Raw genomic sequence first — 17,184 nt, 5'->3', positions numbered from 1 at the left:
TATCTGTGTTTGCCAGTCCCCTGGGCCCATCCTTGCCAGTGCTTCCTTTGCTGATCAGACCATCTGCTCAGCTTGCCCATTGTTAGCAATGGTGCAATCCAGTGGTGGGTTGTGGATCCTGTCACAACCGGTACACTGCACATGGGACCAGCATCCTAGTCCGGCACACGTGCTGCGCATGCATGTGCAAGCCACCACTCTGCAACACCCAGCTGCTCGGTGGAGGAGGCTCAGGCTCCACATGATGTGCACGTGTGCTCATTTGCCTGGTCACGTTATAAACACTATATATAGGGTGGGCCAAATGAACCACCATACTAATTTGATGGCTGCTGCTCCCAGCTACTAGCGGTACAGCCATACTGGGCTGTATCGCCCAGATTCCACCACTGGTGTAATCAGGGCATGACGAATACCATGACAGCTCGAACTTGCTTGATATGAGCTATGGCCTGTTGTCCAAAACGAGGATGTCTGGTAGTCCATGGGTCACAAACAGCCTTTTAAGGGTCTTGATCATGGAGTCTGAGATGATAGAATTCATGAGTACCACCTCAAGCCATTTTGAGTAAGCATCCACAACCACGATAAAAGTCTGTCCATGAAAGGCCCTGAAAAGTTAATATGCATCCTCACCCAAGAGCTTCCAAAACTGGCTGCTGCAGCCTCTGAGGTACCACCACACAACTCCTCCAGAGTAGGCAGCTCCATTGAGCGGAGAGCTCATGTTGCTGGGATGTGGAAGGGAAGGAACTTTGTGTCAATTGGCTTCTTTGGCCACCTCCTCCACACCCAGTTGAGCACCTGGGCAATGACATGGTCCTTGGCAGAGTGTGTAGTGATCTCAGTATCTTTCTTACTTGTTTAACAATAAGAAAAAAATCCTCAAAATGGCACAGATCCTCAAAGGAATAACAGGCTGTGGCTAAATAAAATCTTTTCTAGCTTAATAAAGATTAATAGTCCTTAAAAGTGATTAAGAAATCAAAGACACAACATTTGAAAAATAAATTCCAAAAAGTGCTGCTTTTCAAATAAAGTGACACTTTATTTGAAGTAACACCCTTCAGCTGTTAACTTACCATGTTCTGAAGCTCATCTCCTGAAGCTAACTTGCAGACTGTTGCTGTATGGAAGATCGATGATTCTAGAACACTCCCTAACCCAGGAGAGTCATATAAACTAAAGGAATGTTGGTTTCTTCTGTTTAGAAGAAAAAGTGACAGTCTAGAAAAAAAATCCTTCTCAGGGAGCTCCTATGATCTCTCCGTGGGTGTGTTGTCAGTTGGTCATCTTCACCAGAAATCCCAAGGCCTGTCCTTGACACAGCAAATAATCACTTGACCAACTTTAAGAAGTTCTCACCAAAATATTTTTCAAGCTTACTTTTACCTTTGTAACATATAACTTTTTTTTTGTTAATGATAAGAATAAAACTTCTGCATTTTGGTTCTTTTGTGCTAGTATGTCAGAAGTATAACCAAAGCAGAGTTTTATTTCGAGGAGCTCAAAGCTGTTCTCTTCAAGCTAGGTTCTATAATCCACAACAGTGATCTGCAGTCAGGGTAGGCAGAGCCTCATCACTGTCATCATGAAAAGAAAAAAAAATTAAAAGGAAAAAGGCTGAGGTAGTTGCTGCCAGAGTCACAGTGGATGACTCTGCTTAGTGCTTAACTGTTTAAAAAAGCCTCTAAAAAAGTGCCCTCTTCAGTAGGAGGCAGGAGAACCACGTGTCTCATTTAGTCTGACTTTATGATCACTCGAGCAGAGTTAAGCAAGGGTTAAAAGGCAAAAAATTCCTTATGTAGATGAGGCACTTGGTTCTCTTGGCTCCTCCTGTAGAGGGCGTTTTTTTAGAGACTTTTTTAAACAGTTAAGGAGAGGAATCCATTGAGGACTCTGGCAGCAGCTAACCCAGCCTGACCTCAGCAGCTCTTGCCTTTTTCCTTTTATATTTTTACATTTTTATGATGGCAGGCAAGAGCAGAGTTGAACTCCTCTGTGATTGTGACACAGCTGGAAAAGGTAGCTCAGGCGGGCTGCAGTCTCTGAGCAAAAGAAAGAAAGCAGCTGCCCGCTGCTGGCTTTCTTTTGCCTGCCACTATGTCCGACATAGAGGTGGGCAAAAGAAAGCCAGAGGCAGGTGGCCACTTTCTTTCTGAGAAGTAGTCCCAGGGGCTCTGAAGCGAGCCGCCCCTGATGGCTGCCTCCCGTAGCGACAGGAGCAGCAGGTCCCGGTGGGGGTCAGAACCAGCGAGTCCCTGAAGGAGGCCACCAGGGCGAGCAGTTCCAGGTTGAGGTGCTCGAAGGCGGGTGAGAGGAGCTCGGTGGAGGCGGGCGGGGATGAGACGCAGGGCGCCTGAGTGAAGGAGGCCAGGTCGGGCAGGCCAAGCAATGGGGAGGCGTGGCGGGCACTAGATAAGTTGAAGCTCTGGCGCAGGAGGTGTGGGGAGGCTGCCAAAGACCTGCGTCTCCTCAGGGAAGTGATGAAGTGGCAGCGGGAGCTGTAGGGACACTCACTGTGCAAGTAGAACTTGTGGCACAGCTCCGTCTTGTACTCGGGGTGGCAGTTGACGGAGCGCATCTCGGACGAGCCATGGGCGAACTGGCAGTTGGCGCGATACTTGCAGCGGCAGCTCTCACTGAAGGTGCGGCAGAGCTCAGCCTTGTAGTGGGACGACAGGGCAGGTGCGCTGGGCGGCTTGAGCGGTGGGAAGCCCCGGTGGCAGGGGCGGCTGCGGCTGGGCCGCCTTGCCTTCAGTCAGGCTGACCGAGTGGTCCAGGCGCAGCAGGGGCCACAGCTGCTCGCCTTTGGGGCTCCAGGGGCTGCGCAGCGACCACACTGCCGAGTCCCTGCCACCCGGCAGCGTCGCCTTAGAGGAGCAGGCCGAGCGGCCGCAGAAGAAGGCAGAGGTGGGAGCATCCAGCTCTTCCCTCAGCGAGAGGTTGATCAGGTTCTGGTAGGGGTTCCGGACATCCAGAATGGAGCTCATTGTGCCGCCTGCTCGTGCTCCGTCACCGAAAGCAGCAGTGACAACTCCGCTCTCTTTTTTTTTGCCCAGAGGCCATTTCTAGGCAAAAGAAAGAAAGTGCCAGCCCGTCGCTGGCTTTCTTTTGCCCGCCTCTATGTCGGACATAGCAGCAGCCAAAAGAAAGCCAGAGGCAGGCTGGTGTTTTCTTTTGCCCGCCTGTCAGAACTAAGGCGGGCAAAAGAAGGAAAGTGCTTCAGACAGTGTGATGTTGGGGCAGAAGACTGCCTAACCAGCCATAAACCTCACCACACGTCACTGATCCACAAATACCCACAAAGGCCAACATAACGTGGTCTATCACTTACCCGGTAGGAGATATATATCATGTACTGGATCATAATTATATTGAAGTATTTTATAGGTATTAACAGTTATTGAAGTTCTGGCAAATTTAAGAAGTATTTCAAAAATACTGTTGGAAGAAATATCTTTCTGGGTTCAGTTCCAAATGGGGAAAAACACTGGAAAACATGGAGGCTGCTTGGAAAGATGGTTTAATGGTGGACAGGATCATATGGCTTGAGCTCCTGAACAGAAAAGGGAGAAGATGCTGAGAGTGCCCTGGTTTTTTGTCCTATCTGGGTCCCACCCCAGAGTTTCCTATTCCTGTGTAAGAAATGCATTCTGATTGGTGGTCAGACTTCCAGGGGTGGAGGTGGAAGCGGTCTTAGCTAACTTTGTAGGCTATCCTGAGAACCAAGCTTGTTTGAATTGCTGGCTGATGTAATTTTCCCGGGTGCCTTGTAGTGAGTTTTGGTTGCTAGATGGGTATGCCTGAAGGGGGTAGATCTTTGTTATATAGAATAGACTGGCTCAGGCCTTAATGGCCCATTGACAAAGGTTGGGGGAAGCTGAGTTTCCGACTCCCTTTTAAAGGAAATATTCTGCTCTTTTAATATTTCCTAAAATATTTCATTATTTTATAGAGGGGTTTTAACTTCCTACAATACTTTATAATAATTTCACCAAAAATGGTTTGTCACCTAGTTAACTGAATTTTCATCTAATTCTGTCCTTAGCTTGCTGAGAAATATGGACCTATATTTACTGTCTGGAATGGATCAGAACCGATGGTTGTTCTTTGTGGGTATGCCATGGTAAAAGATGCTTTGGTAGATCATTCAGAAGAATTTGCGGGACGATCTGAAATGCCTGCTCATAAGCAATTGTTCCAAGGGAAAGGTTGGTCCCTTTTCATTTCTTCATTAGTTACTGTTTTTCTTTAATTTTCTGTAAACATTGTCTGAATGCCATTAATAATATTGATAGTTGTGAAAGATTCACTTGAAATGTCTTGTAAAGATGTAGATTTGGTCATGTTTCTTGAAAAAACTGGTCGCTTCTCAAGTCTGCTCAGATTGTTGCTCACATGCAAAATAACAACCACAACAAACAATAACAATAATTTGACCTCTAAATTGGTCCTTTGGGAAGACATACAAAGTGGTTTACCAACAAAGACACTTTTTGACTTATGTTATCCAAATTAATCTTGAATATCAATTTCATGTGCCTTCAAAATAATTTGGATTTTGAAGAAGCAGGATAGAGAAAATATTGATGCCTTTTAAGCTTTGATGTTGGAGAAGATTCCAGAGAAAACTCTTGAGAATATTATGGATGTCCAGGAAAAAAAAATCATTGAACAAATCTCTCCAGGATTTTCACTCAAAGCACAAATGACTAGACTCAAATGATCATATTTCAGAAAGATTGTGCAAAGGCTTAGCTCTCTAGAGAGAGTTGTAATTGTGGGAAGTGCAATACTGGGAAGTGCAGTATATACTGCAATGTGCTCTACATGGGGCTGCCCTTGAAGAGCATTCGGCGACTTCAGCTAGTCCAGAATGCGGCCGCGCGAGCGATTGTGGGTGCATCTCGCTTCACCCACGTTACACCTATCCTCCGCGAGCTGCACTGGCTGCCTGTCGATCTCCGGGTGCGCTTCAAGGTGCTACTTATCACCTATAAAGCCCTTCATGGTAGTGGGCCTGGGTATTTGAGAGACCGCCTACTGCCAATTACCTCCACTAGACCGATACGATCGCATCGATTAGGCCTCCTCCGAATTCCATCTACTAGCCAGTGCAAACTGGCAACTACCTAGAGGAGAGCCTTCTCGGTGGCTGCTCCGACCCTCTGGAACGAACTCCCCGTGGACATTCGGACCCTCACCACCCTCCAATCCTTCCGCGCAGCTTTGAAGATCTGGCTGTCCCGGCTGGCCTGGGTTAAGATTCCAACCCCACCCGAATTGCGTGACTGTTGTGCTCTCTTTTAATATGTTGTATTGTTTCCATATTGGAATACTGTTTGTCTTCCCCCCCCCTCCCTTTTTGAATTGTGAGCCGCCCTGAGTCCCCCCAGGGAAAAGGGCGGCATACAAATAAATGAAATGAAATGAAATGAATGAAGTGTGGTAGGAAGGAGAGTTGATGGAATTAGGTAGGAATGATAAGCATATCAAAGTCCTCAAGAACTAGGTTGGAGAGAGGTTGTAATGGACAAAATCTATGTGGTTGCTTATAATTTACAGTGACATTGTGGTACATAATGAAGCAACCAAATAAGAGAGCAAGTGGAAGGTACTTATTTTCTGTGAACAAAACCTCTACTATACAAAAATAACTGAATTCCCATTTTTTCTACTTACTGAAAAGAGAGATTGAGATTGAGATTTGTTTTATTTATATGCCGCCCTATTCCCGGAGGGACTCAGGGCGGTGAACAACTCAAAGGGGGAAAGGGAACACAAAAGTACAAGACAAGCATCAACCCCAGGCCTGCCGACACAGCCAGGTTTTAACGGCTTTTCGGAAGGTCTGGAGAGAGGTGAGGGTCCGAATCACTGCGGGGGGTTCGTTCCACAGGGCTGGAGCTGCCACAAAGAAGGCCCTCCCCTGGGTCATAGCCAGATGGCATTGGCTGGTAGACGGAACCCGGAGGAGGCCAACCCTGTGCGATCTAATGGGTCTTTGGGAGGTAATTGGCAGCAGGCCAATTCAAGTACCCAGGTCCAATACCATGAAGGGCTTTATAAGTGACAATTAGCAACTTGAAGCGTATCCGGAGACCAATCGGCAGCCAGTGCAGTTCGCGGAGGATAGGTGTAACGTGGGTGTACCGTACAATCGCTCACGTGGCTGCATTCTGGACGAGTTGAAGTCTCCGAATGCTCTTCAAGGGCTGCCCCATGTAGAGCGCATTGCAGTAGTCCAGTCCTGAGGTCACGAGGGCATGAGTGACTGTTGCGAGTGCCTCCCGGTTCAGGTAGGGACGCAACTGGTGCACCAGGCGAACCTGGGCAAATGCCTCCCTGGTCACAGCCGACAGATGATGTTCTAAAGTCAGCTGTGGGTCCAGGAGGACTCCCAAGTTGCGAGCCCTGTCTGAGGGGTGTAAAATTTCACCCCCCAGCCTGAGTGATGGAATGCTAACCAAATTTTTGGGAGGGAAACACAACAGCCACTCGGTCTTGTCTGGATTGAGCACAAGCTTGTTAGCCCCCATCCAGACCCTGACAGCCTCCAGGCACTGGCACATCACGTCGACCGCTTCACTGAGTTAGCATGGGGCGGACAGATACAGCTGGGTATCGTCCACATACTGGTGGTATTTTATCCTGTGCCGTCGAATGAACTCACCCAGTGGCTTCAAGTAGATGTTAAACAGGAGGGGGGATAGGACCGAACCCTAAGGAACCCCATATTTCATGGGCCTAGGGGTCGACCTCTGCCCCCCGACCAACACCGACTGCGACCTGTCCGAGAGGTAGGAGGAGAACCATCGAAGAACGGTGCCTCCCACCCCCACCTCTCGTAACTGTCGCAGAAGGATATCATGGTCGATGGTATCGAAGGCCGCTGAGAGGTCGAGAAGCACTAGGATGGAGGGATGGCCTCCATCCCTGGCTCTCCAGAGATCATTGGTCATTGCGACCAAAGCGGTTTCCATGCTGTAGCCAGGCCTGAATCCAGACTGAAAGGAGTCCAGATAATCCGCTTCATCCACAGACCATCGGAGTTGAGAGGCTACCACTTTCTCAACAACCTTCCCAATATAGGGGAGGTTGGAGACTGGACGGTAGTTATTCAAAATGGCTGGATCCAGCGATGGCTTCTTCGGGAGGGGTCTCACCACCGCTATCTTCAATGCCGGTGGGAAGAAGCCCTCCGGAAGAGAGGCATTCACCATCGCCTGGATCCAGCTCCGCGTCACCTCCTTGCTGTTTGCGACCAGCCAGGAGGGGCACGGGTCCAGTATACACATGGCAGCACTCACCGCTCCAATGGCCTTGTCCACTTCATCAGGAGCAACAGGTTGAAAGTCAGTCCAGAGATGTCATTCAAGACCTTCCCCCGGTACCCCGGCTGGCTCTGCGCAATTGGAGTCCAGGTCCATCCGAAGCCGAGCAACTTTGTCTGCGAGGAACTGGACATATTCCTCTGCTCTACCTTGTAAGGGGTTATCTGCAACCCTCGCATTTAGGAGGGAGCGGGTCACCCTAAACAAGGCAGCAGGGCGAGACTCAGCGGACACTAACAGAGCGGCAATATAGTTGTTCTTGGTTGTCCGTATTGCTGAGAGGTATGCTCCGATGCAAGCTTTTAATAGTGCTCGGTCTGACTCGGATTTAGTGGACCTCCAGCGGCGCTCTAGGCGTCTCTTTTGGCGCTTCATCTCCCGGAGGTCCTCGGTAAACCAAATGGCCCTCCTGGATCCACTGCCGCAGATCGGCCGTAAAGGCGCAATCCGGTGGACAGCCTCAGACGCCACCGAGTTCCAAGTAGCAACTAAGTCTCCACTGGGCTGCGGGCGAGAGTATCAGGCATAACACCAAGCACCGTCTGGAAACCCTGGGGATCCATAAGACGCCTGGGGTGGAACCACCTAATCGGTTCCTCCTCCCTACAGCGGGGGATTGGTCTCCGAACGTCGAGCCTCAGTAGGAAGTGGTCCGATCATGACACGGGCAAGATCACACTACCCCTCAGGCAAAGATCACACTGCTCCGAGAGGAATACGAGGTCGAGTGTGTGCCCCGCTGAGTGAGTTTGACCCTGGATTACTTGGGTCAAGCCCATGGCTGTCATGGAAGCCATGAACTCCTGTGCTCCATCAGAGTGTTCGGTGAGTGAAGGCAGATTGAAGTCCCCCAGTATCATAAGTCTGGGGAACTCAACTGCCAGCTCAGCTACTGACTCGAGGAGCAAGGGGAGGGCTGTTGTCACGCTGTTGGGAGGCAGATACGTTAACAACAAGCCCACTTGACCCACAAGGTCCATCTTCACCAGCAAGGACTCACACCCGACAAGCTCTGGAGCAGGGATCCTACGAGGAGCTAAGGACTGTCGGATAACAATGGCCACTCCCCCGCCCCTTTAATCTGGGGTTGCGGTTGATGAAGCACCTGAAAACCCTCTGGGCACATTTCGGTGAGGGGGACTCCTCCCTCTGGGCCCAGCCAGGTTTCAGTAATACATGCCAGGTCTGCCCCCTCATCTACAATTAGGTCCTGGACGAGGGGAGCCTTGTGAACCACAGACCTGGCATTTAGCAACAGCAACCTGAGACCAGGGTCCTGACTACTCATGCCATCTGGCCTTGGAGTGGAACTCACAGGGCCGGAAGGAGGGATCCCTCTGACATAGGGAACCCTCCTTCCCCGGTAATGGCTTGCCCTGAAGTTCCCACCATATCTGCCCCTCCCCAATATGACCCCAATATTACGGCCCACTCCCACATCTGTGGTCCCTCCACCCTCTCCCCCAGCCGCCGAATTCACCGGCAGGCCCTTCGACACACACATCCAAGGGCCGGAACCAGGCCTGGGTCCCCCTGACACTTCTGCCAAAGCACTCAGTGCAGGAGGTACCCAGCTAAACTCCCGGCCCACCAAACATACCCATACATACAATCAATCAATCCCCACAATACAAATTAAAAACAGAAAAACAGCAATATCATGATAAAAGTGGGAACATTCAGTCAATCACAATCATACCACACACTCCCCATACATTTAAAAATTATAAAATTGTAAAAATTACAAATATATAAAAAATTATAAATTTGCGCAATCGCCAGTTATATAGTCCTAAGAGGCCAAAGAGGGAGTAGTATCCAAGCCTCCCATACAAGTGTCTGAAGTCCAAGAAATAATAGCAGGGGCATATGATGGTAACCCAGCAGTAGTCCAGAGAGAAGCCAGGAAAGTCTGAGAGGCAAGTAGGCTGCAGGCGATGAATGATGGTGAAAGTTGTAGGGCCAGCCACAGGCGACGGCAGCCAGCAACGCCCCTCCTCGTCAGAAGCAGAGAACACCCGGGAGCCAGGGAAACCCCACAATAAAGGGGGGGAAGCCCCATTCCCAGCTGTACCATGACACTCCCAGTGGAGGCAGCCCATCGGTAGGCCATCAGGCTAGCAATCCCACCCCCACCCTAACCCTAACCCTAACCTTAAACTTAACCTAACTTAAACTAACCCCACTCTATTCTAATCTAGCCCTACCCTGTCCCTAGCCTGACTCTACAGCAGCACAACAGCAGAAGGAGGCGTCAGACAACCTGGGGGGGTTGGGTCCCCCCAAACAGTCACTGACAGCCGCTTCCATGGCAGCCAAGACGGTCTCAGCCTGCTCTTCCAAGTTCCGGCAGGTATCCTTGGCCTTGACGGTCAGGAAGTCCCCACCCGCCCCTCGCCACAGGCGGCACCACAAAGTTCACAAGATGGTTAGTTCAATTCGCCTAGCTACTTGAGTGATGACCCAAAAAAACTCCACAGCATCCTCTCTGGGTATTTGCAGCGCTTAACGGCAATCCCAGTGGAATCGGGGCTTCCTCAGAAACCCTTAGCCAGCAGGCAGCAAAGCCCCTCCAAAACCGCTGAGCCACAGTATTCTCTAAAAGAGTCTAAAAGCAGAGCCAGGGCAGTCTCAGGCCGTAATGTTCTCAATCGGCCTCAATGGCCACGGCAGTCATATGGGAGCTCCAGCAAAGTCAGGGCCCCTCCCAGGGTCAAAAGCTCCAGCAAAGTCAGGGCCCCTCCCAGGGTCAAGTCAGCAAAGTCAGAGCCCCTCCCAGGGTCAAAACTCCCCTAGGGCAGCTGGGCCGCGGTGCTCGCAAGCCGTGTCATTCACAAACAGCCTCGGCGTCATTCACAAACAGCCCCGGCATCCACAGGCATCTTCAACCGACTGGGCTGCGACGTTCCCAAACGGCCATGGCATTCCCGGGTGGCCTCGATGATTGCAGCAGTCAGAGGACCCCTCCCAGCAGCCGGGCAGCGGCGTTTTGAAACACCGTTCTAGCAACTGCAGCACTCCCAGCTGGTCTCAACAGTCACGGAGCGCAGATAGAAGCTCCGGTAAGATCTCTCGACCAGCTGAGCCGCGGTGACTTCAAACAGTGTCAGCCTACTAAGATTGCATCTTAGTACAGAAATCTGTCCATGACTGGCCTAAAGACCTGTCCCTATCAGTGGTGGGTTTCAAAAATTTTCGCTACTGATTTGGTGGGTGTGTCTAGGTGGCCATTACAGCTGCAGCAGGGATGAGGGCAGCCTGGCAAGCTGGGTCCCTGTAAATAGCACGGAGGTGTGGCCAAATTGTGGGAGCAGGTGCAACACATGGGATGCTCCCCACAGTTCCTCAGCTCATCTGAGCTGCAGCTGAGCCTGCTGGCTTGAGCCAGTGGACAGAGACACCACAGACACCCGAACGCCAGACTCCACCATTGCAATGGCCCTGCCTGAGTTGCCACCAGTTGGCTCCTGAGCTAGGAGTTAATGGTCTGCTCCCCCTACCCTCCAGATTGCCAATATGAGAGTGGCTCTCCAAGAGCTGCAATGGCGGTGGCTTTGTCCTGATGGGAAGGGAGCCACATAGTCACATGGCTGCGAAGCTTTCTGGGCTGCCCTGTCCCCATCCCCACCATGGCTTTGGGAGACATTGGCCGGTGGGGAGGGGGAGGTAGCCTACTGTGAATGCTTACCTGCGTGTAGGCAGGAGGAGGTAGTTCTGTGGATGCACATGGCGAAGGTGAGGCAGAGCAAGTGTCCAAACCAGTTTGGGGGCATGGCCAGCCTGTAGTCTCTATCGGTTCAGCGACCCAGGCCTCATTTCCACTACTGGTTTGCCTGAAGTGGTATGAACCGGTAAGAACCCACCTCTGATCCATATCCATTTCACATTTATAGTAAGGTGTGACATGATTTCCACAACCTCATTCATTCTTCTCCTAATATGAGAGCACTCAAGAATGAATAGATGAAAACTGCAGTTGATCTATTTAGTAATTCAAGCACGAAGGCTTTTTTACTGTAAAAGTGGAGTGGGGAAAAATTGTAATGTATAACTTTTTCCCCTTTTGCAAAATTTGAGAACTGATACCACATTGTGATTTGTTTCCTGTGTTCTTGGTTTCAGGTGTGACCACCGCTATTGAGAAGAAATGGAGGGAGATACGGCGGTTCACACTGTCCACCTTGCGAGATTTTGGGATGGGGAAGAAAAGAATGTCTGAGAGGGTGCAGGAGGAAGCCCTTTGTCTGGTGGAGGAAATGGCTACCACAAAAGGTTTTAAAAAAAGAATCTGGAAAGGAATTGAATTGAATTGAATTTATTATATTTCTATGCCACCCTTTTCCCCAAAGGGGACTCAGGGCGGCTCATAATCCAAGTCAAGGAGGGGGGTACAAATAAGGAATAAAAATGACGAACAGAACAATACACAATTTAAAAGCACACAACAACCATACCATTCGAGGGGGGGGGACAAAAGCTCATTAGCCCCAGGCCTGTCAGAACAGCCAGGTTTTAAGGGGTTTGCGGACGGTCTGGAAGGTGGTGAGGGTTCGAATTTCCACGGGGAGCTCGTTCCAGAGGGCCAGAGCAGCCACAAAAAAGGCTCTCCTCCGGGTGGTCGCCAGTCGGCATTGGCCAGCGGATGGAATTCGGAGGAGGCCTAATCTGTGGGATCTGATCGGTCTATTGGAGGTAATTGGCAGCAGGCGGTCTCTCAAGTACCCAAGGTCCAATACCATGAAGGGCTTTATAAGTGACGACTAGCGCCTTGAAGCGTATCCGAAGACCAATAGGCAGCCAGTGCATCTCGCAGAGGATAGGTGTAACGTGGGTGAACCGAGGTACACCCACGATCGCTCGTGCGGCTGCATTCTGGACAAGCTGAAGTCTCCGAATGCTCTTCAAGGGCTGCCCCATGTAGAGCACGTTGCAGTAGTCCAGTCTTGAGGTCACAAGGGCACGAGTGACTGTTGTGAGGGCCTCCCGGTTCAGGTAGGGACGCAACTGGTGCACCAGGCGAACCTGGGCAAATGCCCCCCTGGTCACAGCCGACAAGTGGTGTTCAAAAGTCAGCTGTGGGTCCAGGAGGACTCCCAAATTGCGAACCCTGTCTGAGGGGCATACTGTTTGACCCCCCCCAGCCTGAGAGATGGAAAACTTGGCGAATTAGTGGGAGAGAAACACATCAGCCACTTGGTCTTATCCGGATTGAGTGCAAGCTTGCTAACCCCCATCCAGACCCTAACAGCCTCGAGGCACTGGCACATCACGTCAACCGCTTCACTGAGTTGGCATGGGGCGGACAGATACAACTGTGTATCGTCCACATACTGATGGTATTTTATCCCGTGCTGTTGAATGATCTCACCCAGCGGCTTCATGTAGATATTAAACAGGAGGGGGGACAGGACCGAACCCTGCGGCACCCCATAATTCAGGGGCCTAGGGGTCGATCTCTGCCCTCCAACCAACACCGACTGCGACCTGTCCGAGAGGTAAGAGGAGAACCACCGTAGGACAGTGCCTCCCACACCCACCTCCCGCAGTCGTCGCAGAAGGATACCATGGTCGATGGTATTGAAGGCCGCTGAGAGGTCAAGGAGCACTAGGACGGAGGCGTGACTCCCATCCATGGCTCTCCAGAGATCATCGGTCAGCACGACCAAAGCGGTTTCTGAGCTGTAGCCAGGCATAAATCCCGACTGAAAGGGATCTAGATAAGGACCGCCGGAGCTGAAAGGCCCCCACTTTCTCAACAACCTTCCCCACAAAGGGGAGGTTGGAGACTGGACGATAGTTATTTAAAACGGCTGGATCCAAAGATGGCTTCTTCAGAAGGGGTCTCACCACCGCCGCCTTTAATGCGGGGGGAAAGAACCCCTCCCGAAGGGAGGCGGTAACAACCGCCTGGATCCAGCCCCGTGTCACCTCCCTGCTGTTAGCAACCAGCCAGGAGGGGCACGGGTCCAGCACACATGTGGAGGCACTTACGGCTCCGATGGCCTTGTCCACTTCCTCAGGGGTAACAATGTGAAAAACAATCCAGTGATGTCTATCCAGATTCTCCCCTGGTGCCTCGACTGGCTCTGCGCAATTGGAGTCCAGGTCCGTCCAAAGCCGAGCAACTTTATCCGCGAGAAATTGGACGTATTCCTCAGCTCTGCCTTGCAAAGGATCGCTCGTATCCCTCCTGTTCAGGAGGGAACGGGTTATCCTGAACAAGGCGGCTGGGCGCGACTCAGTGGAAGCTATCAGAGAGGCAATATGTGTTCTTTTTGTCGTCCTAATTGCCCGAAGGTAGACTCTGATGCTGGATGTTAAAAGTGCTCGGTATGACTCAGACTTACTGGATCTCCATCGTTGCTCTAGGAGTCTCTTTCGGTGCTTCATCTCCCGGAGTTCCTCAGTAAACCAAGGAGCCCTCCTGGATCCACTGCCTCGGATCGGCCTTAAAGGCGCAATCCGGTTAAGAGCCTCTGCCACTACAAGGAAGGGGCAGGGAGGAACTCAGTGGTTAGAATTCTCTTTGTTGTTCACAGCCTTTTGTTTTTTGCTGTGAATGGAAAGGAGGTTCAACATTCAAGCTGAGTTTTTTTTTACTCCAGCCAGATCTTCTCAGCTGTTTTTTTTTCAGCTCAAGGCAGGTTGCCCCCCCTCAGGACAAAACTAAGCTATTTAAATTCCATACGAGCAGCGACCATTCCTGAGAATCCTTTGGTTTATTATTATTCAAAATACCAGCTTCAATTTTACAAAAGGCTCCTTTGTTTAACTGTTTTTCAAAATGGCGTTTATAGCCTTCGCAGTTGATATATGATATACTTAACTAGCCTTGTTTCCCTGAAGACTTCTCTTTGCTAACTGCTAAAAGTCTACTGAAAATACTTTATTTTAAATCAAGGAGAGCAGAGACTTTGTTTGTTTGTTATACTCTTTTATTATGGCTCCTAAATTAAAGCAACAGAAACGTTTCGTCAATAATACATCGCAAGCAATTGCCATAAAGCCGCAGCCTTTGCCTTCTACGCCCTCTACTGGAGATTTGTTAACGAAAGAATTTCTTTTTGAAACACTTAATGAATTTAGAACGGAAATGAAGCAATTTGTTTCAGAATTATGTGATAAACTTGATGCTAAGATTGCTCAAACAAAGGAGAATATGATCGAGGTTATAACTGTAATGACAGATTATATTGCAAGAATGGAAGATAAACTGGAACTTTTGGAAGAAACTAATTTTAATCTGACATTTAAAATTGAAAAGTTGCAACAAGAAATTGAAAAGTCAGAGAGACAACTTGTCATGGCAAATTATAAAAAGACTGCGTTTGCAATAAGAGTTAGGGGATTGCGTGAAAAGGAACAGGAGAATTTGAAACAGACCTTTTCGGAGGCTTTCAGTCGTTTGGTGGGAAGTCCGGGACTTAACTTTGATTGGCAGATTCAAAAAATTTACCGCCAGAATTCGTGGACAGCAAAACAGAGACAGCTTCCGAGAGATATAATTATATACTTTGCTACAAAAGAATCCAGAAACGCGATACTACAAAAGTTTTACAATAACAGGCTGCGAATTGATGGACAGGATTTGATCGTCTTTAAAGAAATACCATCTCAAATGTTAAGATCCAGAAGAGACTATGCTTTCTTAACCAAAGAACTCAGAAATAATCAAATAGAGTACAGGTGGGAGGTGCCATTTGGTATTATGGTTACATTTGATAACCAGAAACATCGCCTTAACTCTGTTTGGGAAGCCCGAGATTTCTACTACAAGATCCTGAAGGCGGGACTTCCTGAATCACCTGGACATGGAGAAAGACAAGGAGAAGCAGAAGAGAAAAACACACAACTACAAGGCGGGAGGTATCGTTTTCCCCCTCCGGAAGGGCAGAAGAGCAGAGAACAAGGATTTAGTTTTGCTTCCAAAATAATTTCTTAATGCTGATCCCCTCGGAAAATATACTGTATGGGACTTAAAAATGACTTGATGGATAACTTTGAACCTTTATATAAATTGCTTATGATTTAGTCTCTAGGGTGAGGAGGGCGGAGATTGTGATGTTTCTGAATTGTGGCTTAGGTTGAATGGAGTTGGGAAGGGTGGTACAGACGGGAGGGTAGTGAAGGTTCAATTAGAGCTTATTCGAAGCCAGAAAGTAAGGTGATTTTTATAGAAATTGTTATTGCTATTTGAATATAATGCTTGGAAGGATATATTCAGGGATTTTGAAGGAAGGCGGAGCAAATATGAGAGGAGTACGGATGATATAAAATATATATATGGACACGGGTAGAGGCAGGACGAGAGGAGGTAGAATGGAAACCGTGAGAAATATTTGAGGTGTCTAAATTGCTTTATAGAGAAGGAGGTAAAAGGGACAAATTAAAGGTTTGGAAACGGACACATACCTAGATAAAGACATAAGGTCCTGGCTACAGTAGAATTTTATTTGATTAACTCACTTGGTTTCAACATAGTTTGAAATCCTGCAAGTAATAAATTAATTGAGTTTAGGAATGATGCACATTGCTTAACTTTTAATAATGATGGGAAGCTGAGCCTAATGCAGAGAGTTTATTGATTTTTTCCTTTTTTTCCTTTTTTTGGTTTTTTTTTCTTTTTTCTTTTATTTCTTTCTTTTTTCCCTTATGTTTAATCCTTTAATTCTTAATCTATTTGGTTTTAATATACTCCAGACTGTGTTTGATAAAGAGTCATGCCGGGAATGGGATCTGGGAAGTCGGAAGGGGGCTAGGGAGGGGGGTTCACGGGGGGGGAGGGCGGAGAAATAGTTTCAATTTTCAAAACAATAAGAATGCACTTGTATACTGTTGCTCTTTTTTCTTTTTTTTCTTTTCCTTTTATTTTCCCTTTTTTTCTCTTTTCTTTTAATTTTAGTGTAAAATACAAATTGAATAGATTAATGAATAGTAGAAATACACCAAAGTGAGGAGTAGAGGGAAAGAAGAGGGAGGAGTTAAGACGGAGTGAGAGGGGAATGTAAGGAGGGTGAGATGGAGGGAAGGGGAGAAAGGAATGTTTGAGGGGGAGGGGAAGTAGAAGAGGGGAATGTTGGAGGGGAGAAAGGAAAGTTGGAGGGGGAGAGGAAAGGGTGTATGGAGGATTGAAGTGTTATACTGGTTTTTCAGATGGAATAGAAGACAAGTTGTGTTTATTGCTTTTTTTAATTGCACAGTATATAAGTGATTGTACAAAAAAAAAAATGAAAATGAAATAAATATGTAAGAGCCTCTGCCACTGCTGAATTCCAGGCAGCAACCAGAGTCTCCGCCGGACTGCGGGCGAGGGTATCAGGAACAACACCAAGCTCCATCTGAAAGCCCAAAGGGTCCATAAGGCGCCTGGGGTGGAACCACCTAATCGGTTCCTCCTCCCTACAGTGGGGGTTTGGTCTCCGAAAGTCAAGCCTCAGTAGGTAGTGGTCCGACCATGACAGGGGTAAGATCTCACTACCCCTCAAACCAAGATCACAACTCCACTGCTCCGAGAAGAATAGGAGGTCGAGCGTGTGACCCGCCGAGTGAGTCGGGCCCTGATTTGTTGTATTATATGAAGTTGCAAGAAAACTGGATTCTACACTAAATCTCTAATCCTCTGCACTTAATTGCACAAAATAAAGAAAAACTTAGATAGGCAGTGAATGTCCCCTTCCCTTTTATTTTCACAGTATTGTTCAGAAACAAAGGGAAAAGTAATAGAGCTGTTTCTCCCTCTTTTTTATCCAGTGTCAGTGGCTTGGTAAAATTACAAGCTTGCTGAGAAATGCTGAAAACTTACTGTGGTTGCAGCGCTATGAGATCAGAAATATTAAGGAGTCACTTA

At 48.6% G+C, this 17,184-nt stretch overlaps 1 protein-coding gene across 3 annotated transcripts in view; it reads left to right on the top strand.

Annotated features, from left to right (window-relative positions):
• The window catches only part of LOC116503684 (cytochrome P450 2C20-like), a 40,820-nt gene that overhangs the window by 14,236 nt on the left and 9,400 nt on the right, over nucleotides 1-17,184 (top strand). For 2 of the 3 annotated variants that reach the window (XM_032210253.1, XM_032210255.1), the window contains exons 2-3: nucleotides 4,052-4,214; nucleotides 11,460-11,609. In XM_032210253.1, coding sequence (XP_032066144.1) covers nucleotides 4,052-4,214; nucleotides 11,460-11,609 — 313 coding nt within the window. The remainder of the gene's footprint in view (nucleotides 1-4,051; nucleotides 4,215-11,459; nucleotides 11,610-17,184) is intronic. The other variant, XM_032210254.1, reaches the window with a different exon arrangement.

Source organism: Thamnophis elegans, chromosome 2, assembly GCF_009769535.1.
Source record: "Thamnophis elegans isolate rThaEle1 chromosome 2, rThaEle1.pri, whole genome shotgun sequence".
NCBI lineage: Eukaryota > Metazoa > Chordata > Lepidosauria > Squamata > Colubridae > Thamnophis > Thamnophis elegans.
This window is presented reverse-complemented; position numbering and strand designations above follow the sequence as displayed.